Here is a 24,916-nt window from a genome sequence, read left to right on the forward strand (position 1 = left end):
GAACCATTCAACTTCAGCTTCTTTAGCATTAGTGGTTGGGGCATAGACTTGAATTATTATGGTATTGAATCATTGGCCTTGGAAATGAACTGAATTACTACCATATTGAATGGTTTTCCTTGGAAACAAACTCAGATCATTCTTTCGTTTTTGAGATGGCACTCGAGTGTTGAATTTTGGACTCCTGTTGACTATGTGGGCTATTCCATTTCTTCTCAGGGGTTCTTGCCACCAGGAATCAGTAGATACAGTGATCATATGAATTAAATTTGCCCATTCCGGTCCAGTTTAGTTCACTAATTTCTAAAATGTCAGTGTTTATTCTTGCCACCTCCTGTTTGCTATTGCTGCTAAGTTGCTTCAGTTGTGTCCGACTCTGTGCAACCCCATAGATGGCAGCCCACCAGGCTCCCCCGTCCCTGGGATTCTTCAGGCAAGAACACTGGAGTGGGTTGCCATTTCCTTCTCCAATGAATGAAGGTGAAAAGTGAAAGTGAAGTCCCTCAGTCATGTCCGACTCTTAGCGACCCCGTGGACTGCAGCCTAGCAGGCCCCTCCATCCACGGGACGTTCCAGGCAAAAGTACTGGAGTAGGGTGCCATTGCCTTTTCCGATCTCCATTTTGACCACTTCCAGTTTACTTTGATTCATGGACCTAACATTCCAGGTTCCTATGCAGTATTGTTCTTTTCAGCATAGGACTTTTACTTTTGCCACCAGACACATCCACAACTTGGTGTTGTTTCTGCTTTGGCTCAGCCTTTTCATTCCTTCTGGAGCTATTTCTCCTCTCTTCTCCAGTAGCATATTGGGTATCTATCATCCCGGGGAGTTCAACTTTCATTGTCATATCTTTTTGCCTTTTCATTCTGTTCATGGGGTTCTCAAGGCAAGAATGCTGAAGTGGTTTGCCATTCCCTTCTCCAGTGGACCACGTTTTGTCAGAACTCTCCACCATGACCTGTCCGTCTTGGGTGGCCCTACATGGTATGGCTCATAGTTTCATTGAGTTAGACAAGGCTGTGATCCCTGTGATCAGTTGGTTAGTTTTCTGTGATTGTGGTTTTCATTCTTTCTGCCCTCTGATGGATAAGGATAAGAAGCTTATGCCAAGTTAGCTCTTTCCTAAATGTAAATGATATTTTTTGTAATGTGTTATTGATGTATTTTTCTTACTATTTTAGCCAAAACTGGACAAACCAAGACATCTGCAACCAAAGTAAATAAATCTTCAGGTATGTTTTCTATATTAGGATGTTAGACATATTAATTAAATTTAAATTGTTTAAGATGGTTATGTCAGTAGTCTTGGATTTCATGTGATAAAGTGTTTGCTGAGTATATACCAATTTTTGAAATTTATAGTCGAGAAAGCATATTTAGTAGACAGTGCTCTTTTCCTGCAGTTACTATAAAAATAAAATAATTTAACTGGCAAACTATTTCTCATGGTGAATATTAGAAATATTTCCCTTTTTCTCTTTTTGGTCTTTTCTGTTTACTTTTCTTTTATAAAATAGTTTGGAAAATAAACTTATGGCAAATTATGTTCTATTTGCCTTTTTTCGTAGGCTACATTATATTTTCAAGTAACTAATTTAACCAGTTTAATTTTTTTTCTCCTTGCCCTAGTATTTATCCCCCTTTCTGTTTTTCCTCTACTAGAAGTAGTAAAGTGAATTTCTTTGTGGCAATAGCATAGAATAGTGAAAGAAGAAACATCTTAAGGGTTCATTTGGGCTAAGGTTACTGCAGTGTGACAAAACTTGGGCATGACTAGGAAATGACTGGTTAAATGACAATATAAAGATTAGTATTTCTCTTTTTGAGCAAAAATTAAGGTCTCTCTTTGGATATGAACAGTGAATTTGTAAGCTGTTTTGATTAAATATTATAGATGTCCTAATTCCTTTTAATAACTTTTCAGAAGCATGATCATATTTCAGAGAAGGTCCTGTTAAATAGGGCGATTACCACCATTGTTTATGAATAGGGTAGTGTGCACAGAAATCAGTAAATTTCCCCAGACTTCACAATTTAACTTGGAATTCAGCTTGGATTTAATGACTTCTGATCCTGGGCTTTTTCCTCATATACTGTCTTGCTGCTTGTTGAGAATCCTGATTCTAAACTTCTTGTTGCTCTCTGAATAAAAAGGTTCAGTTTTTCTTGTTCTCTGGCAGTCTTTTTAGTGACACTTAGATGAAAAAGTCTTTATATAAACATCATTTTGGAATATAGGCAGCAGTAATATATGCATATGTACAAAGTGTTAGAGCAGTTCAAAAAGTTGTGTTAAAATAAGGACCCATTACGAATGAGTCAAAACAATCTTGATGTGGCCTGACCATGATATAGGTATTCTTTAAGGGCTTCCCTGGTGACTCAGCTGGTAAAGAATCCGCCTGCAATGCGGGAGATCTGGGTTTGATCCCTGGGTTGGGAAGATCCCCTGGAGAAGGGAATGGCTACCCACTCCAGTATTCTGGCCTAGAGAATTCCATGGACTGCATAGTCCATGGGGTTACAAAGAGTCAGACAAGACTGAGCGACTTTAACTTTGAAGGGCTTTTTAATTGACTGGGAGCCAAGGAAGTGTGAACTGGGAGGTCCTAAATATAACTGCTTTTGGAACCATTAAAGCTATCATACAAATGTTTTTATATACTGTAGTTAGTAATTTTGCTTCTAGTTGATTTGATTTAAGTAACTTGCCTGAATGCTATTTTTTAAATACCCAAAAAGGGAGGTGAATTATCATTTCTAATTTACCACATAATCTGTGTCCCTAAAAATGATAGCATTTTATGTTTTGAATAAAATATAGTCCCTTGGCTCTTATATCCTTTGTGAGGTTCTTTCAGTATTGTTGATACTAGTTAATAAATAAACCAGTTTTGACTGAGCTTTTGTGATTTAGGGAAGTCAGCGGGTTCTGTCAAATCTGTGGTAACAGTAGCTGCTAAAGGTAATAAAGCTTCAATCAAAACAGGTAAGACTGTTGAAAGGTTATATTAAGTTTATTTATAATTCTGGTTTAAAGAATATAATAAATATCAAAAGCAAGTTTTAAATTTATATAATTTGTATCTAGTAACATCTGGAAAAGTTCAGTAGATACTTCTTTGATACTTAAAACTTAACACACATACAACTTTTGTTTTTAGGTGCTTTGGTCTTTGACAGTTTTTGCCATTGCAGATATTTTTGGAAATATTTCTGACAGCTGTATGATATTAGGCTGCTATCACCACTTCCCCCTTGTTTAATCTTTCTTTTCCTCCTGTTTTTAGAGTTGTCACTTCATATTATCTTTCTCAGCTTATAGAACTCCCTGAATATTTCTGCTTTAAAGATTTTCTTTCCATGTTATAAGAATGTATCCTCCATCAAGAAATGGAACACTTAAGTTGTAACATGTTGAAACTATCATGATCTGTTTATTAATATATTTTCCGAGTAGACTAACGTAATTGTAAAGAATCTTTGTGGAAATAATAAAATAGAATTTTTGTGTGTGATTTTGGTGTGCTTTTGGCACATGAGGATCAAATTTGTGAATCATTAATAACCCTTAACAAAAATTATATCTCAGTTTATATTTTCTTTTAATCTTACTGGTAAACACATACTGAAAAAAATTAGAAATAAATACATGGAAAAGAGCTCCTTTTATAATGAAGTTGAACTACTTATTTACTGACGTATTAGTATGAAACATGCTAAATGACTGAATAGAGCCTTATAATAATAATTCTACTTTTAAAAGCAAAATCTAGTGGAAAGAAGTCTCTGGAAGTCAAAAAGGCTGGAATTGTCAAGAACAAAGACATTAGTAAATCTGTGAATGTACCAGGTAAGCTTGAATTGCTATCATTCAGTGCTTTTGTTTCATTAAATCCTATCTGTATAATTCGAGGTATATTTTGGAGTCGATGCTTAAAAATTGTTTCAAAGGAAATTTTGTATTAGCTTTGTCTTCAATCAGGTCAGCTTATGGAGACTTGAAATAACAAAAGAACCTAGCTTAAGTTCCTGTTTATATTCATTAGTTTTAATTGTATTAGTGTGTTTTTCTAGACTAATAAGGGCTCAGCTGGTAAAGAATCCACCTGCAATACGCGAGACCTAGGTTCAATCCCTCAGTTGGGAAAATCCTCTGGAGAAGGGAAAGGCTACCCACGCCAGTATTCTGACCTGGAGAATTCCATGGACTGTATAGTCCATGGGGTCACAGAGTCGGACGTGACTGAGCAACTTTCACTTTCACTTTGATCTTGCAGAAAGCTCTGAAATGAAGACAAATGTGGAAGTCAAAACCACTGAAAATGGAGCTAAAGAAACTATTTCAGGTAGGCAAATAGAAATTTAATTTTGTTCTTCTATGTTTAAAGATGAAAGATTAAAAATAAATTTTACTAAGGTTTTTGTGTCATGTGTGTGTATATATATATATTACATATATATATTACATATATATATAAAATATGTTGGAAATGACAACCCACTGCAGTATTCTTGCCTGGGAAATCCCACGGACAGAGGGGCCTGGTGGGCTACAGTCCATGGGATCGCAAAGAGTTGGAAACAGCTGAGTGATTCAACAGCAACAACTATAGGGTCATACCTAGGTGAATTTAAGAATATTGTGATTCAGATCTTCACCTTATGTCTTGATTTTGCTCTCAGAAGAAATAAAACTGAATTTATTATTTAAAAGCCAGTTATTTTTGTAACTGTATCCTATTTAAATTTCTCTGGTCTTTTGCCTGTTATATACATTTTCATGAAGCTACTATTTAATCCATTGTGGAATAAAGTTAGATCTTGATAAATAAAATACATTTGTGTGAATTCTTATTTTATTTTGTATCTTCAGCTGCTTTGGAGGCCACAGAAAATGAACCAGTCAACAAGGTCAGTTTTTAATTTCACTTTTTTTTTTTTTTAAAGCTTAAGAGATTGTGACACAGTGTAGTTTTCTTACTATAAACCTAGGTAAAAAATGTACATATAAGGTATGGTGAAAATCCTGGTCTTTTGTGACCTTGTAAATATGTTTTGAGTTTAAAAATCGTGAGTTGCAGAATAAGTCACAGAAATTTAGGTGCAGATTATCATAAATAAATGTACATGTTATTGAGCATTTCTTTTCACTGAGAAGAGAGTGTTAGGCCAGCTGGGTTTTTGAGTAGAAAAACAACAGAATTTTGTGAAATTTCTTTTTTTCTTTTTTCTTATAGAGGCAAATGGGAGATATGTTAATACTTAGAATACCAGTTAATTTTTTGTATGTTTAGAGGAGCAAGTGGCATTTGCAATTCTATTTCAAGGGCTTTAAGTTCACTTTGTTTTCCTGTGCTTATATGTATCATCTTGAATATGTTAAAATTGCATTAATTTAGAAATTAGTGGTTAAGATCTTGAGACCATTCAGATGCTGAAGATAAGTTCATATTAGAATGGTTGCCCTATTCTTCAAGTAGTAGTTAAGTAGTATGTGTTAACTTACTATTTTGGTTTGAGAAGAATATTTTAAAGCAGCAGTAGAATATTTAGATTTACTTATTGCATTCTAGAAGGAATCATTTGTGAACACAGTTTGCATGCTGTTTAAAAATCATTCTCAACTAGCTTATGAAAATTATAATTTCCTACCCTCTCACCCTCCAGAAAGAAAAGTTAGAAGTTGCCAAATTTACTATAGTGCACTTCTGTGGATTTCACCCAACATCCACTAAAGGAAAAGTTGGCATTTTGGGGGGAGTCATCTTGAAGAATAAAATAGATCTAAGAGAAGAGAAGGCAGAAGTGAAAGTATTTTGTAGTGAGGATTGGGTTATGGAGTAAGGATACTAAGAGACTAGGTAAGCTTTTTTATATTGCTTAAAAGGGATTATTTTACTCAGTATGATAAAAGGATATGCCCTGATTTCCAGTAGTCCTGTATAGATGTGAGAGTTGGACTGTAAAGAAAGCTGAGCGCAGAGGAATTGATGCTTTTGAGCTGTGGTGTTGGAAAAGACTCTTGAGAGTCCCTTGGACTGCAAGGAGATCCAACCAGCCCATCCCAAAGGAAATCAGTCCTGTATAGTCATTGGAATGACTGATGCTGAAGATGAAACTCCCATTACATTGGCCACTTGATACAAAGAACTGACTCATTGGGAAAGACCCTAATGCTGGGAAAGATTGAAGGCAGGAGGAGAAGGGGATGACAAAGGATGAGATGGTTGGACGGCATCACTGACTCAACGGACATGAGTTTGAGCAAACTCCAGCAGTTGGTGATAGACAGGGAAGCCTGGGTCGCAAAGAGTTGGACACGACTGAGCAACTGAACTGAACTGAGCTGATTTGGAGCATCAAATATTAGCATCACAAGGCACAGGAATGGGAACAGTACATGAAAGAGTTATTGTCAAAGACAGGCAGCGTTATGTTTTTAAACTTGTTTTTAAATAATGGTTACGAAAGAGAACTAAAGACCTTGACTAGATGACAGAATTATTCTGTATACTTACAGAGTGGGAAAATGCATTTTGTTTTGTTTTTAATTTGTGGTTTAGACCAACTGTCTGAATTAATCAATATTAAATGCAATTTAAATACTAACAGTGATCTGCAATGTAAAACTTAAATATTTAAGTAAATAACAGTTAAGTTTTAATGTCAATTCTTAAATTTGTTTTGAAGGAAACAGAAGAAATGTGTATGGTACTTATTTCTGATTTGCCTAGTAAAGGATATTCTGTTGAAGAAGTTTCCAACCTTGTAAAACCATTTGGTGGTTTAAAGGATATTTTGATTTTGTCATCTCATAAAAAGGTAAGAGTTGAAAATCGTTGTGAATTCATGTTGTCTGCAAGCTCATTTTGAAAAATATTAACTTTACAAAACTTGGAACAAAGGGTTTAAGAGCAACACCTCAAAATAAGCTGTCTCAAGCTAAGGCATTTTTAAAATACAAAATACAATCTTTGACAAAGGAGGCAAGAATATACAATGGATTAAAGACAATCTCTTTAACAAGTGGTGCTGGGAAATCTGGTCAACCACTTGTAAAAGAATGAAACTAGACCACTTTCTAACACCATACACAAAAATAAACTCAAAATGGATTAAAGATCTAAACGTAAGACCAGAAACTATAAAACTCCTAGAGGAGAACATAGGCAAAACACTCTCCGACATACATCACAGCAGGATCCTCTATGACCCACCTCTCAGAATATTGGAAATAAAATCAAAAATAAACAAATGGGACCTAATTAACCTTAAAAGCTTCTGCACATCAAAGGTAACTATTAGCAAGGTGAAAAGACAGCCTTCAGAATGGGAGAAAATAATAGCAAATGAAACAACTGACAAACAACTAATCTCAAAAATATACAAGCAACTCCTACAGCTCAACTCCAGAAAAATAAACGACCCAATCAAAAAATGGGCCAAAGAACTAAATAGACATTTCTCCAAAGAAGACATACAGATGGCTAACAAACACATGAAAAGATGCTCAACATCACTCATTATCAGAGAAATGCAAATCAAAACCACTATGAGGTACCATTTCACACCAGTCAGAATGGCTGCGATCCAAAAGTCTACAAATAATAAATGCTGGAGAGGGTGTGGAGAAAAGGGAACCCTCTTACACTGTTGGTGGGAATGCAAATTAGTACAGCCACTATGGAGAACAGTGTGGAGATTCCTTAAAAAACTGGAAATAGAACTGCCTTGTGATCCAGCAATCCCACTGCTGGGCATATACACTGAGGAAACCAGAAGGGAAAGAGACACATGTACCCCAATGTTCATTGCAGCACTGTTTATAATAGCCAGGACATGGAAGCAACCTAGATGTCCATCAGCAGATGAATGGATAAGAAAGCTGTGGTACATATACACAATGGAGTATTACTCAGCCATTAAGAAGAATACATTTGAATCAGTTCTAATGAGGTGGATGAAACTGGAGCCTATTATACAGAGTGAAGTAAGCCAGAAGGAAAAACATCAATACAGTATACTAAAGCATATATATGGAATTTAGAAAGATGGTAACAATAACCTGGTGTACGAGACAGCAAAAGAGACACTGATGTATAGAACAGTTTATGGACTCTGTGGGAGAGGGAGAGGGTGGGAAGATTTGGGAGAATGACATTGAAACATGTAAAATATCATGTAAGAAACGAGTTGCCAGTCCAGGTTCGATGCACGATACTGGATGCTTGGGGCTAGTGCACTGGGATGACCCAGAGGGATGGTATGGGGAGGGAGGAGGGAGGAGGGTTCAGGATGGGGAACACATGTATACCTGTGGCGGATTCATTTTGATATTGGGCAAAACTAATACAATTATGTAAAGTTTAAAAATAGAATAAAATTAAAAAAAAATACAAAATACAGTTAATCACATTTTTAAAGTTTTATTCTATAATCAGGTGTAGTTTTATGGTGAGAAGGATGGATTTCCCCATTAAAAATTTGCTTGAAAATTTAACAGAAAATACTTTAATAATAGTTTTTTAACAACTTACAAAGTTTTGTTTGGCTGTCTTTACTAGTATTTCTGCTTTTTTTTTTTTTTTTTACCATTTATACTCAAATGGGAAATAACCATTTTCAGACTCACACTGATGGAGTCATCAGTACATAGAACCAGCCTAGTTTTATCTGTATGTCTTCAGTTTTCTATAATAAGTGTTTATTGCTTTTGTAATTTTAAAACAAAATGTGTTAATAATGAACAACTTGTAGGAGATATTTATAGGACATGAAAGTTCAGTGAAGTTTAAATAGTGGAAACAGCACCCTCAGAGTGGTGGCACATAGCATTCTTATAGAAAGGAGTTGGTGATCATTAGAAATTTTTGGGAGTGAAACCAGTGTACATAAGAAAACAAAGAAGGAAGGGATAGTAAGTGTAAGTAATTACATTCAGTTTTACCTTATATCAGAAGTAGATTACTTGAATGGTTACACAGTTCTACATTAAAAATCATTGAACTGTACACTTAAACAGGTGAACTTTATGATATGTAAACTATATTTCATTAAAGCTATTTTCTAAAAAGCACATTATTTGTAATGTTTTGAGATGGATAAAAATTGAAAAAGAATACATTTTTTTAGTATAAGAATTTTATGTGATAATACATTGACATGGGGGAAATTGTGAAACTCTGGGAATGAATAATTCAGATTCGTAGTTTGCATCATATACCGAAGTGAATGTGCATAAATATAAAATCCAAATACAAATCTAGATTATTTATGCCCAGTTTTGATTAGACTATCAAGTCTAATCAGTTGAATAGACTATTAAGTTTTTGGAGATTAAATATTTTTCTAGATGTTATGTGGAAAAATACCAGATTCACTCATATAAACATTTTAAACATTTTTGAAATTAACATAAAGGAAAATTGAAATAAAAGATTTAAAATATTTGTGTAAATGGGAAACAGAAGATTTGTATAAACATGCTATAAAATACTAAAAGTTTGATAAATATGCTGGCTAATGACATAAAGAGATAACTCATTTTATTAAAACTATAACTATAAATAAAAATATGAACTGTTTTCACCTCATTAACTATCAAACATATGGAACAAGGTTAAATAGTACCCAGGTATGAAAATTAAAACCAAACTGTCAGATCAGATCAGATCAGTCGCTCAGTCGTGTCCAACTCTTTGCCACCCCATGAATCGCAGCACGCCAGGCCTCCTTGTCCATCACCAACTCCTGGAGTTCACTGAGACTCACGTCCATCGAGTCAGTGATGCCATCCAGCCATCCCATCCTCTGTCGTCCCCTTCTCCTCCTTCCCCCAATCCCTCCCAGCATCAGAGTCTTTTCCAATGAGTCAACTCTTCGCATGAGGTGGCCAAAGTACTGGAGTTTCAGCTTCAGCATCATTCCTTCCAAAGAAATCCCAGGGCTGATCTCCTTCAGAATGGACTGGTTGGATCTCCTTGCAGTCCAAGGGACTCTCAAGGGTCTTTTCCAACACCACAGTTCAAAAGCATCAATTCTTCGGCGCTCAGCCTTCTTCAAAGTCCAACTCTCACATCTATACATGACCACAGGAAAAACCATAGCCTTGACTAGACAGACTTTTGTTGGCAAAGTAATGTCTGCTTTTGAATAGGCTATCTAGGTTGGTCATAACTTTCCTTCCAAGGAGTAAGCGTCTTTTAATTTCATGGTTACAGTCACCATCTGCGGTGATTTTGGAGCCCCCAAAAATAAAGTCTGACACTGTTTCCACTGTTTCCCTATCTTTTTGCCATGAAGTGATGGGATCAGATGCCATGATCTTCGTTTTCTGAATGTTGAGCTTTAAGCCAACTTTTTCACTCTCCACTTTGACTTTCATCAAGAGGCTTTTTAGTTCCTCTTCACTTTCTGCCATAAGGGTGGTGTCATCTGCATATCTGAGGTTATTGATATTTCTGTCGGCAATCTTGATTCCAGCTTGTGTTTCTTCCAGTCCAGCGTTTCTCATGATGTACTCTGCATACAAGTTAAATGGTGACAATATACAGCCTTGACGTACTCCTTTTCCTATTTGGAACCAGTCTGTTGTTCCATGTCCAGTTCTAACTGTTGCTTCCTGACCTGCAGACAAATTTCTCAAGAGGCAAATCAGGTGGTCTGGTATTCCCATCTCTTTCAGAGTTTTCCACAGTTCATCGTGATCCACACAGTCAAAGGCTTTGGCATAGTCAATAAAGCAGAAATAGATGTTTTTCTGGAACTCTTGCTTTTTCCACGATCCAGCGGATGTTGGCAATTTGATAACATAACAAACACCCTCTTCCAACAACACAAGAGAAGACTCTATACATGGACATTACCAGATGGTCAACACCGAAATCAGATTGATTATATTCTTTGCAGTCAAAGATAGAGATGCTCTATACAATCAGCAAAAACAAGACCAGGAGCTGACTGTGGCTCAGACTATGAACTCCTTATTGCCAAATTCAGACTTAAATTGAAGAAAGTAGGGAAAACCACTAGACCATTCAGGTATGACCTAAATCAAATCCCTTATGATTATACAGTGGAAGTGAGAAATAGATTTAAGGGCCTAGATCTGATAGAGTGCCTGATGAACTATGGAATGAGGTTCGTGACATTGTACAGGAGACAGGGATTAAGACCATCCCCATGGAAAAGAAATGCAAAAAAGCAAAATGGCTGTCTGGGGAGGCCTTACAAATATCTGGGAAAAGACGAGAAGCGAAAAGCAAAGGAGAAAAGAAAAGATACAAGCATCTGAATGCAGAGTTCCAAAGAATAGCAAGAAGAGATAAGAAAGCCTTCTTCAGCAATTAATGCAAAGAAATAGAGGAAAACAACAGAATGGGAAAGACTAGAGATCTTTTCAAAAAAATCAGAGATACCAAAGGAACATTTCATGCAAAGATGGGCTCGATAAAGGACAGAAATGGTATGGATCTAACAGAAGCAGAAGGTACTAAGAAGAGGTGGCAGGAATACACAGAAGAACTGTACAAAAAAGATCTTCACGACCCAGATAATCACGATGGTGTGATCACTCACCTAGAGCCAGACATCCTGGAATATGGAGTCAAGTGGGCCTTAGAAAGCATCACTCTGAACAAAGCTAGTGGAGGTGATGGAATTCCAGTTGAGCTATTCCAAATCCTGAAAGATGATTCTGTGAAAGTGCTGCACTCAATATGCCAGCAAATTTGGAAAACTCAGCAGTGGCCACAGGACTGGAAAGGGTCAGTTTTCATTCCAATCCCAAAGAAAGGCAATGCCAAAAAATGCTCAAACTACCGCACAATTGCACTCATCTCACACGCTAGTAAAGTAATGCTCAAAATTCTCCAAGCCAGGCTTCAGCAATATGTAAACCCTGAACTTCCTGATGTTCAAGCTGGTTTTAGAAACCAAACTGTACGCTGCTCCAATTTTATACTTAAGAAAATAACAGAACAGAACTTGATAACCGTTACACATTTCTTTGGTTCTTTCTTTCCTCATATTTCTCATATTTTGTCAATCATTGAGTTTATTTCTTGATTCATGATCGTTTATTGTCTGCTACATACTATATACTGCTCTAGGTAGTAAGGATATAGTGATGAATAAGATAAATAAGATTTCCTTAGTGTCATTTACTACAGTGTCCCTTGTTATTCCTCTTTAGTATTGCTTTATGAGTTCAGTCATTATTTTTTGGTTTTAGTTGTAATGTTCTTAGTGTATATGCCTCACCTTTCTAAGGAATGCATTTTTTATTTTAAAAATATTTGGTAAGTTATGAAATTCATTTGACTCATAAGTATTAAATTTTTTAAGGAGAAGTAACTTAATAAGACTTTTTTTTGTTCTTGTCATTTCTATTTTAAAAGGCATTTATAGAAATAAATAGAAAATCTGCAGATTCTATGATAAAATTTTATACCTGCTTCCCAATATCAATGGATGGAAATCAACTCTCAATAAGTATGGCTCCTGAAAACATGAATTTAAAAGACGAGGTAAATAATAGATTTACCATGGTATTTACTAGACTATTATTAAAATTTTTAATCAAATTTATTATAGTCTGTTTTGTTTTCTAGTTTTCTTCTTTGGGTCATGTGTTTTTTCTCGGACACTAAGAAAGCATCTTCCTTTTTCTCCATAGTCTCCCATCTCATTGTTTGAGAGTTACTTCCATACTGAGGGAATCCAATCCCTCATGTATGGTGGAAGGGATTATTTCCTTTCATTTCTTATAACTGGCTCGTGCTAGGTCTGATCTATTTTAACTTCTGAAATTTCTTCTCTCTTCATCCCATTCACCTTTGCTTCACCTCTTTAAAACTCATACTAAAAATAGTTATTTGTTATATCCTCTGCCTTCAGTTTTGTCTTTCTCAAAACCTTTTTCACAAAGTCATGACACTGGCATAAAATTCAAATTTATTTGAATTTAACTAATTTAGAAATCCTTCATTGTTTCTGTGTGGCCTACAAAGATTTACTGCTAAGAGGCATGAAGCAGAGACACTAGGAATCTCTAGAGAAAGGTGGAAACGCATGTCTTTTGAAAAAGCTTTCCATACAGAATCATTCTAATGTGATATAATTGCTGGGGTAGTTTTATATATGTCAGCATTGAAGAGAAAAAAATTTAAGAATTCTTGTCCCATAAGGTAAAGTTCGTTTTCTGTACATTTAAGCTTTCATCAGCTAGCTTCTTCCAGCTTTGATGTCTTTGTGTTGTGCCACTCCTGGCCTCTTTATATAATTCAGTAACATCAAATTGCTGTACACTTAAGAACCTTGTGATGTTTTTTTCACTAGCTTATATCTCTGTGTGTTCTCATCCTCGAGTTTGCTTTGTAATTTGAGTTCTCTTAGTGTCTGCTAAATTAGATCTCTTATTCCTTGTATGTGAATTTGAGTGTCTTTCCCTCAATGGTACCCTCTTGGTAGTCTTTAATGTTCTTAGGGGACTAAGAAGAATTAAAGTCTATGGTCAGGTATGACTTAACTTTTGTAGGAACAGGGAAAGATTTTTGGAAGGAACAGAATTTTTGCTTGACTCTCATTTTATGAGGTAGTTATTAATGCTTGTTCATATTTTATTATAAATCTTGACTAATTAAATATATAAATAAGAAAGAGTATGCACCTTCAATCTTCTTTATTTTGCCTTTCTAGGAAGCTATATTTACAACCTTGATTAGAGAAAATGACCCAGAGGTAAACTTTGCATTTAAACGCTTTTGTACACTTGTTTAACTGATAAAAACATTGTTTGTTTTATTGTTTTCACCTGTCAAGAATTAAAGAAAATCTTGGCACTAGCTTTAAAAATTGAAGTGATAGAGATGTCATATGAGTCTTCTCTTGGTAAAAAAAAAAAAAAAAAAGAAATAGAGGATAAAGGAGTCCCTAATGTGAAATATTTTTTAGATTCTGGAACCATATTAACTGACTTGGATAAATATTGGGTATATTAGGTATTTTGGGTAAATGTTATGTTGATAGAAAAAAGATTATACTTTTTTTTAGTATATTGTTTCACTGATCATTCAGATATAAAATTAATACATTATCTTTACCTATATAGTCATTTTCTTACTCTTCCGAGGGGATGTCACCTAAACTCAGAAAAACTAAATTATTGTTAATCTGTGTTTTACAGTTTGATACTTCAGCTGTGTGTGTGTGTGTGTGTGTGTGTGTGTGTGTGTGTTTCTAATGCTGTCTCTTAAAAAAAAAACTACAGGTAAATATAGATAAAATTTACGATCGATTTGTACATCTTGATAACTTACCGGAAGATGGACTTCAGTGTGTACTTTGTGTCGGACTTCAGTTTGGGAAAGTGGATCACCATGTATACATGAGTAATAAAAACAAGGTAACAAGGTCCCTTCTATTTTAGCTTGTATATATATATCTTTTAGAGAATATGTTCAGTTCAGTTCAGTCGCTCAGTCATGTCCGACTCTTTGTGACCCCATGAACTTGCAGCACTCCAGGCCTCCCTGTCCATCACCAACTCCCGGAGTTTACCCAAACTCATGTCCATCATGTCGGTGATGTCATCCAGGCATCTCATCCTCTGTCGTCCCCTTCTCCTCCTGCCCTCAATCTTTCCCAACATCAGGGTCTTTTAAAATGAGTCAGCTCTTTGCATCAGGTGACCAAAGTATTAGAGTTTCAGCTTCAACATCAGTCCTTCCAGTGAACACCCCGGACTGATCTTTAGGATGGACTAGTTGGATCTCTTTGCTGTCCAAGGGACTCTCAAGAGTCTTCTCCAATACCACAGTTCAAAAGCATCAATTCTTCGGCACTCAGCTTTCTTTATAGTCCAACTCTCACATCCATACATAACCACAGGAAAAACCGTAGCCTTGATTAGATGGACCTTTGTTGACAAAGTAATGTCTCTGCTTTTTAATATGCTGTCTAGGTTGGTCATGACTTCCAAGGAGTAAGCGTCTTAATTTCATGGCTGCATTCACCATCTGCAGTGATTTTGGAGCCCCCCAAAATAAAGTCTGACACTGTTTCCACTGTTTGCCCATCTTTTTGCCATGAAGTGATGGGACCAGATGCCATGATCTTCGTTTTCTGAATGTTGAGCTTTAAGCCAACTTTTTCATTCTCCCCTTTCACTTTCATCAAGAGGCTTTTTAGTTCCTCTTCACTTTCTACTATAAGGGTGGTATCATCTGCATATCTGAGGTTATTGATATTTCTCCTTGCAATCTTGATTCCAGCTTGTGCTTCCTCCAGCCCAGTGTTTCTCATGATGTAGAATATGTAGCTGAACTCTGTGTTCAGTACAGTTTGCAACTTTTAATTCAACTTCTGAACTGTAAACATTATTCAGTCTCTGAGCAGAATTATAATATACCGTTTTATTTTCTACTGGGCTGTAATAAGAAGGAAGAACTCCTAGTTTTAAGGGGAAATAGAGACTTGCACAAGGTAGAAAGGTAAGTGTGCAAAGACCATTATCTTATGGGGAAGTTTAGACTTGAGTTCATCTAGCCTTAAGTACCTTTGTGACCTTAGCTAAGTTGTTTACACTTTTAGTTCTTATTTGTAAAAGGAAAGAGTGTCAACCAGGTATTTTCTAAAGTCCTTTCCAGTGTTAAAACACACAGAGATAACTCTGTTAAGTTATATGTAAAGAAGTAGAAATAACCATTCCTTATTTTCATAATTTGGCTAAAGCCAAAAAGATAAATCCTTTTTACATTTGCTGTACCCTCTGTCTTTTCTTAATTCACACATGTGCCCATGAAAATTAGGGTTTGGTTGAGAAGAGCCCTGGAGGAGGAAATGACAACCCATTCCAAATCCCATGGACAGAGGAGCCTGGCAGGCTACAGCCCATGGGGTAGCAAAGAGTCGGACATGACTAAGCAGACATGGACACAACCGTTTATTACCTAGAAAGTTCAAAAGGATTTTATAGCAAACTTGACAGTATTTGCTCCATAAAATACACCCGATCTCCCAAGTAGAAGTGAAGTGAAAGGAAGTCGCTCAGTCGTGTCTGACTCTTTGCAACCCCATGGACTGTAGCCTACCAGGCTCCTCAGTCCATGGAATTTTCCAGGCAAGAGTACTGGAGTGGGTTGCCATTTCCTTCTCCAGGGGATCTTCCCAACCCAGGGATCGAACCTGGGTCTCCTGCACTGCAGGCAGAAGCTTTACCATCTGAGCCACCCGGGAAGCCCGATCTACCAAGTAGTAGATAGTAATTCCTTTGACATGTTTAAGAAATTTCTTAAATCATGTTTGTCAAAGTAGTGCTAACCATATTTACATTATTGTTCAGCCATCACCACTCTCCATCTCCAGAGCTCCTTATAAACTGAGACTTCCTATCCATTAAACAGGAACTCCCCATTCCCTCTTTTCGTAGCTCCTGGCAACCACCACTCTACCATTCACATTTTTGTCTCTCTGAATTTGACTATTGATATTTTAGGTACCTCATATAAGTGGAATTGTACAATATTTGTCCCTTTGTGTCTGGTTTATTTCACTTAGCATAATGTCTTCAGCATGCTTTGTAGCCTGTGTCAGAATTTCCTTCATTTTTGAGGCTGAGGCTGATAAAATATCCCATTATATGCATGAACCACATTTTATCTGTCTACTCGTGTTGGTTGACACTTGGGGTTACTTTTGCCTTTTTTTTTTTTTTTTTGCTTTTGACTGTGTGAATAATACTGTATGAACATGCATGTACAAATACTTGCTCCAGTTCTGGCTTTCAATTCTTTTTAGGTATATATTAAAAAATGAAATTGCTAGATCTTATGGTAATTTTACTTTTAATTTTTTAAGAAACTTAATATTTTTTTGTCTTCTCCAAGGCAATTCTTCAGTTAGATAGCCCTGAATCTGCTCAGTCAATGTACAGCTTTCTGAAACAAAACCCACAGAACATAGGTGACCATGTATTGACCTGCACATTATCTCCAAAGATGGACTCATCAGAGGTAAGATGATTTTGTATCAGTTTTTGTTTGTGCTTTTAGAAAATGAAGGAGACATAAAGGTTATTCTCCCAAAGCTAGAGGATATAATCTGAAAGTAATTTTGAGAATTATTCTTGGGCAGTAGTCAAACTGGTTATGAGTTCAGATAGTTTGTTTTAAAATTTTATTTTGCAATCACTATTCCAGTTTTTATAATTTATGAAACTGTGAATTTGTCTAAATGAGAATAAATTGAGGTAATCTTAGGAAATGTAGCATATATGGTCATACATGCAGAGCAATTCAATATTCATAGCATGATTATCTCCAGAATGCAGAATCTACACTGAGTCCATTTTTACTTTCTCCTGATAGATGTTTGTTTTTTTCTTTTGTTAAATTACTTATAAACTCTCTTCTTTTATAAGAAATAAAATTTTACAGTTTCTTGGCTTGCACCATAGTAAAAACACTGTCGTCGTGTTACTCAGGTCATATAACTTAATTACTATTTTTTGAATCTGCTCTCAGAGCTGTTTTTCTCACGCTCTGTTCTGAATTTATGGTCATTTGCTTTGTTAAGCACCTGTATACCTCTGCTTTTCTTTTTATTGGTCTTCTGAGTTACATCTGTTATTTCTTGGACTCCGTATCTCCTATTCTCTTGGATTACTTTCTGTTTGCTAGAATACATTGTCAACTAATTTTCCCAGAAAGTATATGTGGCCAGTAGACCTTTTGAATCCCTGCATATTTGGAAATGACTTTATTTTTCTCTTACTTATTTCATTGATAATGTGTTTAGGTGAAGAATTCTTTGCCCATACTGTTCTTTTATTGTTTGTTTTTTTAGTGGAGAAGACAGACTGTAGATAATTCACACACACATATACACCTTATCTATTATAAAATAGGTTAGCTGCAATACGTTGTGTGTGTGTCAGGTGGTTAAAAAGTGCTGTGAAGTACTGTGGAGACAAATCAAGCTAAAAGGATACAGAGTGCTGAATGACCGGGTATGCCAGGGGGATATGTGTATTTTAGACTGGTCAGGCCCCTGTGAGAAAGAATTATTTGAGAAACGTAAAAGAAAGAAGAGAGCAAGTTCTACTAACATAGCAAGGAGAAGAGGTTTTTAGAGAAAATAAGCGCCAAGGCCTTAAGGACAGTTTGGTGATTTGGGAGGATCAGTAAGTACAGTGAACAAGGTTTGAACTTGGTTTGGATTTTATTTTCTACATTCTTCAGATCTAAAAATTAGTATATTCCTTCTTCACCTGAGGAAAATTTTTCTCTTATGTCTTTGAATATTCTCTTCAAAGTTTAATATTCTGTCTTTCTGAAAGTAGCACTTGTACTGATACTGTGGATGCTATATCCTATTGAATTTTAAAAATTTTAAGAACAGTTCTTTAGAGAGTATTCTTTAGAGTTCTTTTTAAAGGAGTTCTCTGAAATATCTTTTTTTTGTATGCTTAACTTGTTCTCTTTGGTGCATTTGTTTCTCTCTGACTAATTTACGAATAAAGCAAGTTAGCTAATACAGGTATCTGGTATAGATTTCCTTCACTATCATATAGGTTGGTTTTTTTCTAAGAAGTTTTCTCAAGAGAAAACTGCTGGTAAGCACTATGGATAGGGTTTATACTGCCATCTTTAGTTTTCTTTATGTATCATTACAGTGTAGGCGCAATACCTTACCAGGTATCCTAGTAAAGAAGGCCTTTACTCTGGGATGTGAACTCTCACACCAGGAACCTCTCTAGAAATATTATTCAGTTTTTATATAATATAGTTCTCAGCTTTTAATCTGACAAGATCTAAAGAAGTATCATTCTCAGTTCAGTACACATGATTCCCCCCAAAAAAAGCCTTCAGCTAGTATGTAAAAGTTCTGAAACCTGGATATTTTTGCTCTTTTGTTCAGTGATGTATCCTAAGTGCCTGGATCAATGCTTGGTACATAAGCACTGAATTTTAATTCCTGCTTCTTTCATTTTGGGCTCCAGGACATTGCTTTCTTGGTGGTTCAGATATATGTTTAAAAGGATTGTTGTTAAAATTTGTCCAGGATTTCTATATGTTTTGTGTAGAAAGCTTTTTAACTAGTTTGGAGAAGGCAATGGCAACCCAATCCAATACTCTTGCCTGGAAAATCCCATGGATGGAGGAGCCTGGAAGGCTGCAGTTCATGGGGTCGCTGAGGGTCGGGCACGACTGAGCGACTTCACTTTCACTTTTCACTTTCATGCATTGGAGAAGGAAATGGCAACCCAGTCCAGTGTTCTTGCTTGAAGAATCCCAAAGATGGGGGAACCTGGTGGGCTGCCGTCTATGGGGTCGCACAGAGTCGGACACGACTGAAGCGACTTGTCAACAGTAGCAGCAGTCTCCCTTATAAATATTAATAGAAGTCTTTTAAAATTATAATTTCACACAAAAAGATGTTGATATTTCAGGTTTTTATTCTTAGCAGAAGTGGCATTGCCAGGCTTTTAAAGTTAAAATTTTTCCTATGTACTTATGGAAACTTATTTTTCTCATTAATTTCTGTGTATCATTTATTCTGTATAACCTTATTTAGAGCTTTTAAAAATGGGGGAAAAAGTTCTAGAACATGATAATTATATGGACACTGAGAACTACCTGTTTTGATGTATTTTTAAGGTATGGTTTTGTCTTTTTTAGCTTAGATTTTTAAGAACTGAAAACACTGCATTGATGAATTAAATATTTGAAATCCAGTAGAATAGACCCTAATAAAATATGGAATTATATTACAGGTGAAAGCTGAGAAAGACCCAGAACTAGGAAAGGAAAGGTATGTTTCTTTAAGTTTGCTAACACTTTTTATAAGTTAATTACTGAATTTTATTTCTGTATTTTATGGTAGTTGTTTACTTATAATAAAAAGTTTATCTTTCATGATAATTCTGTGTGTATATGAGTGTTGTCAGGGTGTTTTTTGTTTTGTTTGGGGGTTTTAGGGGCCTATGTTTGACTTTCGGGCCTTTTGTTAGTGTTGTTTTTGGTCTCTTTCAGATATTTACTGAATTGTTTTTTTTTTTAAAGGAAAAGAGAATGTATACACACAGTTTATATTAAATATGTAAATTTGACTTCTTTATAAAATGTTTTGCTAAGACTTGAACAATTCAACTGTGTTATCACTATTTGCTAGACTTTTCTATTCCAAAATAGTTAGGCACAATAGTAAATTTTCAATTTTTTTGTAGAACCTTTTGAAAGTTCATTGAGTTTTTAAAACGAAAAAGATACTATTTAGTGTATATTTTGGTATAAAACAAAATAATATGTACACTGCTTTATATTTTCAGAGGTTGAAAGTTTGTTCTTCAGAGTCTATACAAACTAGTAACTCACCACTTTTTTGGACCACATATGGTATATCCTCTGCTTAGTGACTTTCTCATCCTGATAAATACCATACTCATTACCACCTTTGTCCCACCGATGAATAAACCCCCATTTTACTCCTCATCATTGGGAATCACTCATTGAGAATTCTTTCTCTTTTATAGTAAGGAGTTTACCCTTACTTCTTAGTCAGTTGTAGTAAGAGCTTATCAATTTGAAGGAGGAGTTTGAGTGTTTAAATATGGGAAGTTTATATTATTTGATACACTGCCTAATTGTAAGATGCCTGAAAAACAGAATTTCTTACAAGTTTTTGTCTCAGTTTTTATCAAATGAGACTTTTAAATGATAAAGCTGATTATAAGTATATTTATAAGCAATAGATTTGCTATATGGGTTCACACAGACTTTTTTAAGTTGCACATCATTGTACCAGTTATATTTACATGCCTAAGAAGTAGAAACCAATAGCAGTGTTTGCTATTTTGCTAAATAGTGTTTGCTAAAAGCCTACAAAGGACTGAATAAATAACAGTGCCACATGTGGTAGTGTAAATAGACCTGCAGTTTGGGCACAGTAACTGGCTTGTAAGTAAGTAGGCTCTTCCAAAAATCCACTTTATATATTTCATTTGACAGTTTCTTTCATGTGTGAAAGAATAGGTATTGTATGTGTTTTGGTCATTTTCTCTTTCATTGTTTTGACTTTTAAAATCAGGTGTGTCTTAATTTACAGATAGTTGTCTGAGCTTATAAAAAGAATTTTTAAAGTTCTAGCACTAATAATTTTTTAATTTCCATTTTGCAATAATTTTTTTCTGATATGCATGACATTAGAGAAAAGAGATATGGGATATTGCTGAATACTTCACATTTCTTTTTTTTCTCTCTTTTATTCACATTTCTTTATTGGAGTGATCCTGAGAAAATACTGGTGCTTGTTCCTTTTTTTTGGTTAAAGCACTTATGGATACTAATTCATTAATATGATCCTCTTGTTTATAATTAATGTAAAGCGTTTGCTTTTTAAAAGAAATCTCACATGGATATATTACTAATTTAATAAAATTCTGCATTTTACCTGTTCTAACTGCCCCCCATGTCAGCATTATTTATCATGTGATTAAGGGTGCAAAATGAAGTGTTTGCAAGTTCATTAATAATGTTGGGAAAAACTCAGTGGCTGTAACTAATCTTCAGTGTTATGTCTCATTCTAAAGTTTCTTGGAAGTATGTTGTTGTTCAGTCGCTAAATCGTGTCTGACTTTGCGACCCAGTGGACTGCAGCACACCACACTTCCCTGTCCTCTACTATTTCTCCTGGAGTTTGCTCAAACTCATGTCCATTGAATCAGTGATGCCATCTCATCCACTATTGACCCCTTCTCCTGCCCTCAGTCTTTCCCAGCATCAGGGTCTTTTCCAGTGAGTCACCTCCTCCCATCAGGTGGCTAAAGTATTGGAGATTTCAGCATCAGTCCTTCCAATGAATATTCAGGATTGATTGCCTTTAGGATTGACTGATTTGATCTCCTTGCTGTCCAAGGGTCTCTCAAAAGTCTTCTCCAGCACAACAATTTGAAAGTGTCAGTTCTTCAGCACTCAGCCTTCTTTACAAACTCTCACATCACACATAGCTACTGGAAAAACCATCGCTTTGTATCTTTGTCAGCAAACTGATGTCTCTACTTTTTAATATGCTGTCTAGGTTTGTCAAAGCTTTTCTTCCAAGGAGCAAGCAATCCATTTAATTACATGGATGCAATCACTATCCACAGTGATTTTGTATCCCAGGAAAATAAAATCTGTCACTGTTTCCATATTTTCTCCCATCTATTTGCCATGAAGTAATGGGACCCGGTGCCATGGTCTTCATTTTTTTAATGTTGAGTTTCAAGGCATCTTTTTCATTCTTTCACCCTTACCAAGAAGCTCTTTAGTTCCTCTTCACTTTGTGCCATTAGAGTGGTATTATCTGCATATCTGAGATTGTTGATACTTCCTGTCAGTCTTGGTTCAAGCTTGTGATTCATCCAGCTCTGTGTTTCGTATGACATACTCTGCATATAAGTTAAAGAGACAGGGTAATAATATATAGCCTTGACTTAACTCCTTTCCCAGTTTTGAACCAGTTGTTCTGTTTGTGGTTCTGTTCCTTCTTGACCTACATACAGGTTTCTCACAAGGCAGGTAAGGTGGATGAAGTAGATGTTTTTCTGGAACTCTCTTGCTTTTTTGATGATCTAATGGATGTTGGCAATTTGATTCTCTAGTTACTCTGCTTTTTCTAAATCCAGCTTGAACATCTGGAAGTCCTTGGTTCATGTATTGTTGAAAACTCGCTTGGAGAACTTTCAGCATTACTTTGCTAGCATGTGAGATGAGTGCAATTGTGCAGTAGTTTCAGCATTCTTTGGCATTGCCTTTCTTTGGGATTGGAATGAAAACTGACCTTTTCCAGTCCTGTGGCCACTGCTGAGTTTTGCCAAATGTGCTGGCATATTGAGTGCAGCACTTTATCAGCACCGTGTTTTAGGATTTGAAATAGATCTGCTGAAATTCCATCGCCTCCCCTACCTTTGTTCATAGTGATGCTTCCTAAGACCCACTTGACTTTCACACCCCAGGATGTCTGGCTCTAGATGAATGACCATACCATCATGGTTATCTGGATCATTAAGACCTTTTTTGTACAGTTCTTCTGTGTATTCTTGCCACATGTTAATCTCTTCTGCTTCTGTTAGGTCCTTACAGTTTCTGTCCTTTATTGTGAAACATGGAAAGTGTGTGTATGGTGTTAATCTTTGATCTCATGGCCAACTTTTATTGTATACCTTTTCTGAAGGTTTTGAAACCCTAGTGTTATGGTGGGATGGGGATAGGACAGGAATGGGAAATTAGATACCTCTGTACTGAATCCTGCCTTCCTGAAGTCCTTTTTTGGTCTAGTTTCCAGAATATGACTTTGTTTTCTTTGATCTTTTAAGAGACTGGTTTTTTGACTCTGGTGTTAATACTTTCACTTATCTGACTTCTCAAACTGACTCTCCAAGCTAACTTGGTGAACACTGAAACTTTTTCCATATTAGCCAGAAAACTAGATACTATTTGAATCCTGTGAAGAAAGCAGTATAATTTTAAAAGACTGACACACAAGAACAAATACAGAATTAAGCTGTTTTCCCAAGTAGGCTCATGCTGTCTGTCCGAAGTGTGGACCTGCATAGTGATTCATTATGTTAAAAAGATAATAGCTTTTTAAATTTATTGACAAAATTGAAATATGGTAGACAGGAAGGACTTGGCTATATCCTAGAGCCAGGAATCAAAATCACCAGTTTTCTCTTTCTAAAGCCCGATAAATTGGTAGTTTCATATAGTCTTAACTTGTAAAGCCTTTAGGGTTACTGTGCAGTTCTGTAATGAGGCAGGAATTTGAATTAAATCATTATTGGAAATCAGTCTCTTAAAAATGAAACTTAAAAATGAAAGCTCACGTTTTGAGAAGTAATATTTACATGACTGCTTTAACTGAATATCACAGCTTTTTCTCATCTTTGTCATATTTGTGCTTGGCAACAAGTTTTTTCTTGATGTGTTAGAATTTGGGACATCAAATGTCAGCCATTTTATATTTTAATATAAGGGATGTGAATTATTTCAAATAAAAGTCTTTAAATCTTTTCAAGTATACAAAGGGTAGCTTATACAGATGAATAGAATATTATTTGATTAAAGTCTGTGGTTGCTGACTTTTTAACTTAAATAAATTCTTGAAACTGTTTGCCTTAACAGCTTTCCTATTCAAGAGGTGTTTCTCTGATCTCTTAGGAAAGTTTTCTCTTTTGGAATTTTAAGTTTACAGTCTTTGAGGGAGGGAGAAATTGTTTATTGGCTCATATGATTAGACCCTAATGTATAGCAGTTTTTCCAAATTTTTGAAATATTATTAATGTCTCAGGACACAGATAATACATCATCTTGTGGTAACTGAAGAGTAGCATATCTTTAATTATTCTCTATAACTGGAAAGATTTTAACATCTTTCTTGTGATATAGCAAAGGCACCTACACACTTTATAATAAGACTACATGTTTATGTAAAGGTGATCTTATCAGCTTTGCCACTAACTTTAAATTTCTGACAAGAGTATTTAAAAGGTATTTCCCAAGAAAGTTTTCTTATAAGTATTACTAACAAATACAGTTCTTGGGAAATTAAAAACAAATCTGTTTCATATCCTAAAGAAAGAGGTGACATATTAAGAGTGTGAACTTGCACTTTCTGTTTATGTTCCTTTTTGGTAAGGCTCACTTAGAGAATTGTAAATTTTAAAGCATGAGTCATTAGTTACATGAACCATGAACATATTTTACTGATGGGAAGCTAGGATCTAATAATTTGCAATGTCTTGAATTCACATTTAGCCTTCTAATATCGGGCGGGGGGTAATGACACAGGGGGGGAAAAAATGGTTATAACTTACGTGGGTAAAAGGCTCATACCAGTGGTCATAATATTGCCATTATTTCATTGAGCT

At 35.6% G+C, this 24,916-nt stretch overlaps 1 protein-coding gene and 1 non-coding gene across 23 annotated transcripts in view; one reads left to right on the forward strand and one right to left on the reverse strand.

Moving 5' to 3' along the window:
• Window positions 1–24,916, forward strand: part of ZNF638 (zinc finger protein 638) — a 143,745-nt gene that overhangs the window by 107,030 nt on the left and 11,799 nt on the right. For all 22 annotated transcript variants that reach the window (XM_086323860.1, XM_086323861.1, XM_086323862.1 and 19 more), the window contains 11 exons: window positions 1,185–1,235; window positions 2,921–2,992; window positions 3,770–3,856; window positions 4,284–4,352; window positions 4,880–4,917; window positions 6,697–6,828; window positions 12,405–12,533; window positions 13,705–13,746; window positions 14,276–14,410; window positions 16,893–17,018; window positions 19,781–19,818. In XM_086323860.1, the coding sequence (XP_086179986.1) occupies window positions 1,185–1,235; window positions 2,921–2,992; window positions 3,770–3,856; window positions 4,284–4,352; window positions 4,880–4,917; window positions 6,697–6,828; window positions 12,405–12,533; window positions 13,705–13,746; window positions 14,276–14,410; window positions 16,893–17,018; window positions 19,781–19,818 (919 nt within the window). The remainder of the gene's footprint in view (window positions 1–1,184; window positions 1,236–2,920; window positions 2,993–3,769; window positions 3,857–4,283; window positions 4,353–4,879; window positions 4,918–6,696; window positions 6,829–12,404; window positions 12,534–13,704; window positions 13,747–14,275; window positions 14,411–16,892; window positions 17,019–19,780; window positions 19,819–24,916) is intronic.
• Window positions 16,171–16,242, reverse strand: TRNAC-GCA (transfer RNA cysteine (anticodon GCA)). Its single transcript has one exon. It is a non-coding gene; the product is annotated as a tRNA-Cys (tRNA).

This window comes from Bos grunniens, chromosome 11 (assembly GCF_055505025.1).
Source record: "Bos grunniens cultivar Pamir isolate PY7600 chromosome 11, Bosgru_T2T1.0, whole genome shotgun sequence".
NCBI classification, from domain to species: Eukaryota; Metazoa; Chordata; class Mammalia; order Artiodactyla; family Bovidae; genus Bos; species Bos grunniens.